This window comes from Brachycentrus maculatus, unplaced genomic scaffold, assembly GCF_059751285.1.
Source record: "Brachycentrus maculatus isolate JH-2025_06_01 unplaced genomic scaffold, ASM5975128v1 h1tg000010l, whole genome shotgun sequence".
NCBI lineage: Eukaryota > Metazoa > Arthropoda > Insecta > Trichoptera > Brachycentridae > Brachycentrus > Brachycentrus maculatus.
Genome location: NW_028280764.1, coordinates 212,361 through 223,112, shown reverse-complemented (window position 1 = coordinate 223,112; position 10,752 = coordinate 212,361). Strand labels below are relative to the sequence as shown.

Genomic DNA, 10,752 nt, shown 5'->3' with positions numbered 1-10,752 from the left:
TAATGTAATATGATTTTTAGGTATGCACGAGGTAGTAATTAAACACGTAATTAACGGTGATGTAATTAATACAAATAATGATGATTGCCAGATTCAGCTATTCTGGGAGGATTGTAAAGTTTATCCGTTCCGCGGGAATGGCAAGCGGTGGTTGTTCTACGCGTAGCTAATTGTACCACAATGTGATTTCACGCTAGACCTGACCCCGCCGTGGAAGGGTTCATGTTTAACCGCAAATAATAAGGGGTGATGCAAGGGCGGAGCGTGACTTAGAAATAGAAAAACATTTTATACCTTTTATATTTTTTTACCTTTTCATCTTTTTTATGTTTACTTTTATTTAAAAAAAAAACATTTTTTTTCTGAAACTCGAGTATTTTTTGTATTTTATATTAACACTACAATTAAAGTTCTACTTATAATACCTATTTCATTCTTGCCAGTGCCCTTTACTATGAACTAAATTATACAGTAAACCCACACACAGGCCATGCCTTTGTGGGATCCTTTTTTGTATTTATATTTTATTCATATTTTTTAATTAAATTTTTTTTTGTATTTGAATTTATGTCACGTTTCTATAATGCAAAAAATTTAAAATAAAGAAAAAAAACCATATATATTTCATGTATTTGTGATCTGCTAATTAAACGTTTAAGAAATAAATGTTTAATTTTTTTTAACTTCATTATTTGATTAATTTACTTAATAAACTTTATTTTTCAAGCAGAAGATAAATTTGAAAAATATTTTAAATGTAATGAAAGAATAATGACGAAGTCAAAACAAATAAAAAAGTTCATTTTAAAAAGTGGATTAGTAATAATAATTATACTTGAAAATAATATTTACTTAAAAATAGCAAAAAATCTTAATGATTTGTTATTGTGTTCATATTTTACAGAACAAATCTACGACTATTCCATAATAAAAAATAAAAAGAATTAATTTTTAAAATCTAATAAAATTAATCTAATATAATCTAAAAATCTAGTTTTAAAAAAATTCTAAAACTTGTATTTTCCTAAAAATATAATATAAAAAAATACATATTTAAGAGTCAATATTTTTTTTAGAGCCGCCCCTGTGGATGATAGCGTTTCATAAATTGAAAGCGGCGGAGATTTGACGGTTTAATTGTGAATAAATATGACGGGATGTTTGACTATGTACCTACTGTACGAGTGTTTGGTATTAATCATTATGGAAGTGGCCTCCCCCATACAGATATGATGATTAAAAGGTTTAGTTGTAATTAAAAAAAAATATATATAAGAGCGTAACAATGTTTTTAAGGACAAGTAAAATATTTTTGGATGATAAATTAATTACCGGCGTTTTTCTCCAGTTAAGATATTTAAGAAATTTTGATATGAGTTCATACATATTGAGGATTTTTTAATTTACATCAGAGTTTCAACCCTAATGTATGGAAGTGAAGCGTGGAGTTGGCAAAAGAAGGATGAAAGTATACTGAATGCTGTATAAATACGATCTCTGTGTGGTAGACGTTAATGATGTATGATAGATGTTAGAATAGTGAAATAAGCAAATAATGCATGACTGAGATAAGCATTATCTATGAAATTAAGAAAGGCGTGTTGAGATGGTTTTGGCATGTTAATCGAATGAGTGAAGAAAGAACAGTTAAACAAATTTGTGGGGCGAAGAATGGAGAGGTATGAGAGGCAGAGGAAAACCGAATAAAACTTGGGATGATCAAGTATTTCAAATACTTGAAAGTGGTCAGGTCAGGAGTCGGAATAATCGGCGGGTATGTATGAAAATGCATTACTGTGGAAGAGGCGACTATTTGCAAGTAATTAGTATTTTGGTTATTTTATTTATTTTGCTAGTTGTTAATTTGTTTTCCAAAAACACAATGGTAAAATGTATTGTATGTGGTAAAAGACAAAAAAATATTCATAGAGTATATTTAATCCTTCCGGGAGTATGGAGGTAAAAGAACGTAGGAGCGAATTTTCCTCAAAGGAGTTTCGACGTTAATGAACGTCAAATTCCGTCTGTCAGGTGGTATGATGTAACTTGTAAATCAATGACAGCTGTGGATATTTGTATGTAATTTTGTCATAAAATAAAACCTTCAGATGATTTCAATTGGTATCAGTGTTTGAATATGTAATGGAAAACTTCATCAAATTTTAATGAAAAATCTAATTTGTAAAATTAAATATATTGTTTTATATTACCCAAGGGCATCGAATACATACGGATGTTAAAGTACTAACTACGTAGTGTGAATAACTTTTAATTTACTTATAGACTTTCATGCTGCTCAAAAAAATAACCACTTTAATCGGTACAATTTTGGACCCGGTTTGGGATAAAAAATGTTTATAATTATCTACGTTATCCTAATGCAATGTTGTTATAACCGCGGGAGTCCACAGCTAATTAAAAACAAAGAAAGTGACCGAAATAAGTGCTTTACTGGAACTCAATCTATCTAGTTTATGAAATTTCTAATTTAAAATCACTGTTGAAGTTTTTTTTTAAAACTCCACCCAATAAGTTAAAGATAAGTAAGTTTATACGTTTTAAAAATCTTATTGTAAATAAAATAAAAAGTATTTACAAAATTAGGAAAAATATGCATGCATTCTTTTACAATAAACTGGACAGAACGTGAAAATAAAGTTCCTTTCAAAATATAACATGCAGAAAATCACGTATTGGCGTAGACGTAACAATGAAATAAAAAACGTATTTTCTTCGGAGGCATTGTGGAAGAAAAGTTTATAGGCGTTTCTCCAATGGGAGAGTGGCAGGGCGGGGCTACAGGAGGGTCCGCCCTTCCCTCCCCCGCTCCCCGCGCGCGGTCTCCCTACCTCGCCAGGCGCGGAGGAGCCGGCGCCGGGAGGACCGCCGTCAGTAGTTGTCAGCTTTCCACCGCGGCCGCCCGCCGCCAACGGTCTACGAGCTCCGCGAGTTATCCGCATCGCACGTCCGCCATGCAGACGGTCGTACCCGTGATACGTTGCGATTCCACCATCGACGATCGCAAGCTAGACGACGAGCACCTCGCCGACGAGTACGTTCAAGAGTTCGTGTTGGATCACCTGGAAGACAACGTGAAGAGAGAGCCGCAGCGCCACCACCACAGCGCCATGTGGCACGAGGACGACCCGCGCATGGTCCGCGCGGGCATGTGGCCGGACCCGCGCAGGCCCCCGTCCTGCGAGCCCGCCACGTACGGCTCCCAGCAGCCCGTGCCCGTGAACATCCCGGGCCTGCTGCCGCTGAACGCCATGCCCGGCTCCCCGCCCGAGACGCCGCCCGGCAGCCGCAGCCCCGTGTGCCGCCAGCCCGGCCTCATGGAGGACATGATGTGGCTGCCGCAGGCCCTGCGCCAGGAGCAACAGCCGCTCGACCTGCGCCCCATGCACTGCGTGCCCGACGAGTGGGAGCGGCGCGAGTACTTGCCGCACGAGGGGCCCGCGCACATGATGCGGCCGCTGAGCGCGTGCTCGGCCGGCAGCGCGCTGTCCCCGCGCCACATGCACAACCTGTCCAGCGGGTACTCGACGTGCGGCAGCGACGACCTGCTGAACGACGACCTGCTCATGTCGCTGTCGGTGCGCGAGCTCAACAAGCGGCTGCACGGCTGTCCGCGCGAGGAGGTGGTGCGCCTGAAGCAGAAGCGCCGCACGCTGAAGAACCGCGGCTACGCGCAGAACTGCCGCAGCAAGCGCCTGCAGCAGCGCCAGGACCTGGAGATCACGAACCGCTCGCTGCACGGGGACCTGCAGCGTCTGAAGATGGAGCTGGCGCGCGTGGCGCAGGAGCGCGACCTGCTGAAGCAGCGGCTGCTGGCGGGCCGCGCTCCGCAGGACGCGCAGGGTGGGCCGGACTTCTATCTGTGACGGCAGCTGCCGCCGCCACAGAAAGCCTCGTGCACTTGGTCGCGGTATTGACTCTCCCGTAGTTCCGCTCCCCGGAGCGCGTGACGTCGTCGAGTGATTTTATGGACGTTGGCGCGAAGCCTCTAATATACGATCAAATCTATTGTCATCTACGCGCATATCTTTTAATTAGATTTCTTATTACTGAAGTCGTCGCTTCGTTCGTTAGCTATCGGTTGAGTTTTGTTATGTTTGGTATTAATTTTCTTTTAAAGTGTAGAAGTTTTTAAGAGTAGGTAACCCTCGAGATTAGTTATCGTTTCGGCGTAACGCGTGGACCGTATGTTAATGTCCTTCGTTACTTCGCAATAAGATTATAACAGTCATATCTAGGTACCTTTATGTATATTCCGCGAAACTACTTCATTAAAATAAATAATAAGGTTGTGTTTAAAGATATAAATGTGTTAAAAATATGATAAAGACTTTATTTCTTTTACTTTACGAATTTAAGGAATAAAGTAAGGAATTGTTCTTGTGTACATATATAAATGATTAATAATGGACTATGGTGTTTAATTATATGATATTAATAAGAAAGATAAACACATTTTTATTTGTCATAAAATGCAAGCATGAGAATATGAAAAAAGAATAACATTTTATATTCAAAATACTGTAACCACTTACTTACCTTTCGAATTTGTTTCAATAAATCATTATATACTTAAAAATATATTTTTATTTTAACAAAATATGTTTTCCTAAAATGATTTTTAATGGAGGTTTGGAATTATTTTTAAAATTAAATTGATAATATTTATGGGGTAAAGAATTCCCTAGTTTGACCCCTGATGTTTGTAATAATTGATGATCAATTTTCTGTTGATGTCAAACAAACAAAGAAGTTAATAGGTAACAAATTGATTAATTTTTTATATCTTGTTTGTCAATCGCATTTATTCAAAAGTAATTTGAAAATAGTATTTGTAAATTAGATCAAATTATAATACTAAAAAATAAATAAGAATTCATTTTGTACATTGGATTTTCTTAGTGGAAAGAGTTATTGGAAAGAAAATATAATAAACAGGAATTTTTGAAAAAAAAAAAATTTGTTTAACTTTTGATGAACAACTTTGTAAAAAATTCCAAGAGAAAAAAGACATGTTTGATATGAAATACCCATTCAAAAAACAAAAACTATTTAATTCGATGGGCGCTGTGCCATAGTGGGTTGACGCTCGACTGCGAAACTGGCGTTGCGGGTTCGATTCCCGCCATTTGAAAAATAAATTCAAGGAATATTTAATTTCAATTGGTCTGGGTGTTTCTTATGTGTTTTTCACATCTACCTTCCTTATCAAGAAAAGCAAATATCTTATCCTACCTGCAGACAAGCCTCTTAAATAAAGGTTTTGCGGGTTATTCCTTAAAAAACTTTTTACATTGGGTAAACAATACATTTTTGATATTGTTTAGATTGTAAAATTAATTTTCAAAATATGGTCTTTTGACCATGGGCCCTGGTTAAGTATTTTAAAGGGTTAATTTGTAAATTTTCTCAGGGTACAATTGTTTACTTCTGACGTTTTGATTTTTATTTAAAAAAAATATATAACGGGGATTGTACATGAGTATGAATTAAAAGTTTTGTTCGGTGACATATCGCTCACTCCTTTCAAGAACGTCATAAATAAAAAATCGTCAATTTTCAGTTGTGCGTATTTTCGGAATGCCCAGAAAATGTACTATATCCCAGCAAAAGAGGCATATTTTAAACTTAATATTTACCCGCTACAGGGCAGAAAGTGTTGTTTTTGCATTTTGAAGAAAAGGTATTGTTTAATTATTTTTTTAAATATACTAAATATTTTTCAAATGAAGAAAAAACATTCAGGTTTTACATAAAAGATATGTCGCGCAGTAAGAAGTTTAATAAGTGTCTTGATATTTATTTTTAATGCATTGTAATATATTTTGAATCTTTAAAAACGTTCTCCTGAAAAATCAAGTTTTTTGATTTATAACGTTCTTGAAAGGAGTGAGCGATATATTAACGCTCTTTGGATGACATTCATCGCGTTGATATTTTTCAGGAATTTCATGGCTGAAAATAAATGACATGTAACTCTCCCCTCTCCCTGCATCTGACGAGAGACGCGTGAATCAGAACTCATAAGATTCGTCGTCAGTGGAGGGTGATAGAGAATTACTGCTTTATTTTCAGGTTTTCAGGAAATTTTCCAGTGTTCAGGGAGTTGGAGCGCTTCCAGTGCCGATTTTTTCAATTGGTATGGGTGTTTTTAATGTGGTTTTGATATTTATCTTCCCTACTCTTACTATCCTACCTGCAGACAAGTCTATTAAAGTTGGGGCTTTGTGGGTTATTCCTTTTTTAAAATGTATGGTCCTTAACGTCCTCAGGCATTGTCCGACCTCACGTCCTCCACACTGTTCGGCCGTCATTGTATCGCCCATTAATGAACGAGATGAACTTTATCTAAAAACTGCCACAATTTTTGTAATTTCTAAATAAATGGGAGCCTTCATTGCGTTGTATTGTAAAACTTGGATGATAATGTAAATGTGGGTAAGAGTTTAGATTACTTCCCGATTTTGAATGGAATAGAATATGAGCAAATTAAATTTGTACATATTTAAAAATATATACTGAGAGTATCCCATAGAATATTGAACTTAAACGATCGTTTCTTAAATATTTTTCGCAGATGTGTGGCACATTTTATAAACTTTATAAAATTAAATAACTTTGTTTTAACCACTTTTTTAGTTTATTATTAGTATACTTTAACTAACCTTGTCATCATCAGGGCTAATTAAATTCTAAAACATTAAAAAAAAGTTACAAAAAAATATGCGAAGAGATGGTAAGAGAAAGGGCCAGAATAACACCTGGACCTGATGTTGCTACTTGGAGATCGTAGAGTCTGAAACTCTTCCGGCAGAAGGAAAGGTATGTTGATATCTTTTAATCGTACGGTTTTTCTTGATGAGGTTTATGTGATTTCCTCTTCACATAAGCCGATGAATTGCGGAGAAATGTCTGAAAACGTTAAGTTTAGTTCCTCGGTATATCGACTGATTCCTCAATACTTCAGTTAGAACCGATCCATTTGATGAACTATAAATCATTGTTCATAATTGAGAAGGCAAAAAGTAATGTGGATTTTACACAAAGAATAGTGAAAATATGTAGTGCTTGGCCACAAATGATGCAAGAGTTAGTCAGGTACAATATTTTTTCTTTCCTTTATATTTCTTTCTTTCCTTTCAAAAACATCTGTTTTAATAATTTATTTAGATAAAATACAATACAAGTTGACGAAAATACTAGATAAAAGATCACAGTACCTACCCAAGAAATAAATATACGTATATGATTTTTCACAAAGATTTATTATCACCATGGATTGGTAGATGAAGCGCACGTTGCTTTGACGTACACAATGCACGATAAAGATAAGGCTGCATCGTATTGACGCGGTGTTATCTTGATCGTCAATTACATGAAGGCAAGGTGATCACTCCTGCGCTCCAGGGACCAGTCCAGGATAATATTAAATAAGTAATAGAGTGTAAAATCACTAATATTTATTTTCAACCCCCTAAGGAATCGAACCCGGGACGGTACTTAAACACGCCATTTTACCGTACCCAGTACGGTAGTTAAACACGCTGACCATTACACTACGGAGGCGGATTGTGAAGAAGAAGATCATATGCATGCTTTGAACATAAATATTACTGAAATATAAAATAATGCACGTTTCACCTGCACATTCAACGTATTTAATAAACGGTGGGTCGTTTGGGTCAATATTATACTCGTATTTCTGTATTTTTAATACCATAATATGAGGAGCAAACATACTTGTAGAATGATATTGATTGTTCAATATTGATTTGCGGGCATTGCTAGTGAGTAGTGAGTTGAACTCGAGGTAAAGTGCTGACTTGGGGAGACGAGGAGTACAGAACAGAAGCTGGCAGCAATATCAAGACTCAGCAAATAGCTTCTTAATGATCCGCCGTAGTGCGAGCGCTTTACGAGTATGTTTCCCGGTATAAAAATAAAATTGCATCAAGTTCACCATTCAGTCGAATAAATATTCCTTTTGTATTTGATTGATTTAGAAGTATTTTAATGTTAATTTAAAATAATTATCCCTAGATTACTAAACTATTCTACGAGTGACGTTGTTACTAAACGTTCACGATATAAAACGGGAGTAAATATGTAATCAAAAACTTTTATTATTTTAGAAGTAAAAGTAACATTCTTTGGGTTTAAGAGATCACGCAATAATGAAAAAAAGTTACATTAGGAAGAAACTTTGAAGCAGGGGATGAGGGAACGACGCGATCATGATTTTTTTCCAGGAAGCGTAATTTTTCTGTCGTAATTTTCACAATAATTTAGTATTTTAATTTAAAAAGAGGATCGAAATTCTAAAATGAATTTTACACTGCTTACTGATACAAAATTATACCTATATGTCTTATGATCATTCTAGAAATTATGTTTAAGTTACTGAATCCTTTTTAGAAAAAAAATACGTGAAAAACATTTTGAAAAGTAAAATCGAATTGGTTTTCTTAAAATGTTTGAAAAATAAGGGTTGATGACAGAAGTTGCCTACCTTTTAGGTTCAATATCATTTTAGATGGAATAGCTTTTTGTTCATAGTTGTAATAGTTAAATGGGACATATTAATGCATTTTCTATTGAATACCAACTTTTATCAACTTTAACGTCATAATCAAAACTGTGTCTCCAAAATGTACAATTTTCTTACAAAGTAGACTAAAATAAAAAAGAACCTCCATGGTCAATTTTTAAATGGAATAAATAAAAATAAACATAAATTATGGTTGTGGTCTTCTGATTAGCGTCGCAGATTCAGCGAGGGTAGAGTTTTTAGGTTCGATCTTGTGCTTCCACGAAATATATTCTTATTTTTAAATCGAGTCGCTTAGGTTGACATGAAAATAGTATTGAATCGACATACTTCTCCATGTGACAATTTACTAAGCTCCGTTGGTAAAATCTATTGCAAAATTATAATTGAGAGAGATGAGCAAGGTGGTGGTTTTTATTCCTCAGTTTCGAGAAATACAGTTCATAAGTCCACCAGTCTAGGGAGATATTAAATAAATATTTATAAAATAGAAAAATCACTTAGTTTAGGATGATACAAAATGTTATTCATAAAACATAAAATTATTAATATTTATTTTAACCCCCCTAAGAATCGAACAAGGAACCTCTAGAACGGTAGCCAAATGTACTATATTCCAACCAAAGAGGCATATTTTTAACTTAATATTTACCCGCTACAAGGCAGAAAATGTTGTTTTTGCATTTTGAAGAAAACATATTGTTTAATATTTTTTTTTTATAAATACTAAATATTTTTCAAATGGAGAAAAAACATCCAGGTTTTACCTAAAAAGATCTGTTGCCCAGTAAAAAGTTTAATAAGTGGCTTGATATTTATTTTTAATACATTGTGTTATATTTTTAAACTTTAAAAACGTTCTCCTGAAAAATCAAGTTTTTTGATTTATGACGTTCTTGAAAGGAGTGAGCGATATAAGGTTTTTATGTGAGTCCATTCAAAAAATATTTTCACCGAATTTCAAGATGAAATATTTAAAGCAAAAAAGTTTAAATAACTTGACGAAACGTATACAATTTATCGCTATAACTACTGACTTAAGTTAGATATGGTTCTTTGAAACTTTAAATCACAGTAAGTCGAACGACATTAAAACAACATAGTATTCCCCAAAGTAATACTTTGAACTTTAAAAAATCACCACTATTGTATCGTTCCTCTCCTTTTAAATCCCGTGACAATACTAAAAAAAAGATACATCATTGGGATACAGTCCAATTGTGCTGTCATAAAACGCTGTTTGCTGGTCCATAAACGGACAAAAAAGTTTCTATTTTTTTTTGTTTAAAAATCTGTATTGCCATTCATAGTGTAGCAAATTGGTTTAATCTGACACAGTGCCATATGAACCATTGTGTGCGCATGATGATTACAATAAGGAAAAAGTATACCCTCTAGCTGGCAGTGTGCAACTTATACAAATTATACGTGTTTGTTCTAATGTCGGTATGCAACTTGGAGTGCCGTCGCCACTGCTCCTATTCTCAATATATCTCTAGATATATCCGATATAGCTGGTACCTGAATCTCAATACTAATTATCAGCTTGATTTCATGTAATTAACGATCAAGAAAACACTTTGTCGATACGATGCATTGGGTACGGAAAACGGTTAAAAGAAAAAAAGGTTCCAATAATCTGTAGGAATTTCCTATTACAGTGGAACCTCTCATACCGAGTTTAATTCGCTCAAGCATCTTACACGCTAAGCAAAACCCTCGTCCCATACAAATCGATGTAAAATACGATAATGCGTTCCAGGCCGAAAGAAAACTCATTTTTATGTGGTTTTTTAAAAACGTTTATTCAAATAAAATAACTTATAAATTGTTAAGGAGTGTAAAAACTTGGAATATAATTTAGATTTGAAAAAAAAACGTAAAGAAAAATATGACTTTATGACAAATAACCTGTTAACTAGTAAACTGTTTAAAGGCATTTGTTTTTGTCGACGCTTCAAAATTTGGCGAAAATGTGTCACAGCATTATATATGCTATGTATATATATATATGTAGCACGAATATCCACCTACTTTTTAGGGTGATTCTTTTTTATGTACGATGCAACAGTTTCCCATGCTTTCAGCATTTCTCTTATTATGCTACAAGATTGTTGCTCTGCTAATTCTTCCTCCTCCATCCTGCTGTGAAACACGATGCAACTCCATAAGCTCTTCGGTGGTCA

At 35.1% G+C, this 10,752-nt stretch overlaps 1 protein-coding gene across 1 annotated transcript; it reads left to right on the top strand.

Moving 5' to 3' along the window:
* The first annotated feature begins 2,917 nt into the window (after window positions 1-2,917).
* On the top strand, window positions 2,918-4,693 carry LOC148313493 (neural retina-specific leucine zipper protein-like). Its single transcript, XM_088261830.1, has one exon. The coding sequence runs from the start codon at window positions 2,973-2,975 to the stop codon at window positions 3,882-3,884; it is 912 nt and encodes a 303-aa protein (XP_088117956.1). The 5' UTR covers window positions 2,918-2,972; the 3' UTR covers window positions 3,885-4,693.
* The last annotated feature ends 6,059 nt before the right edge of the window (window positions 4,694-10,752 follow it).

What these genes read in the sequence shown, in the direction of transcription:
- LOC148313493 (XM_088261830.1), top strand. Translation starts at nt 2,973, where the DNA reads ATGCAGACGGTCGTACCCGTGATACGTTGCGATTCCACCATCGACGAT.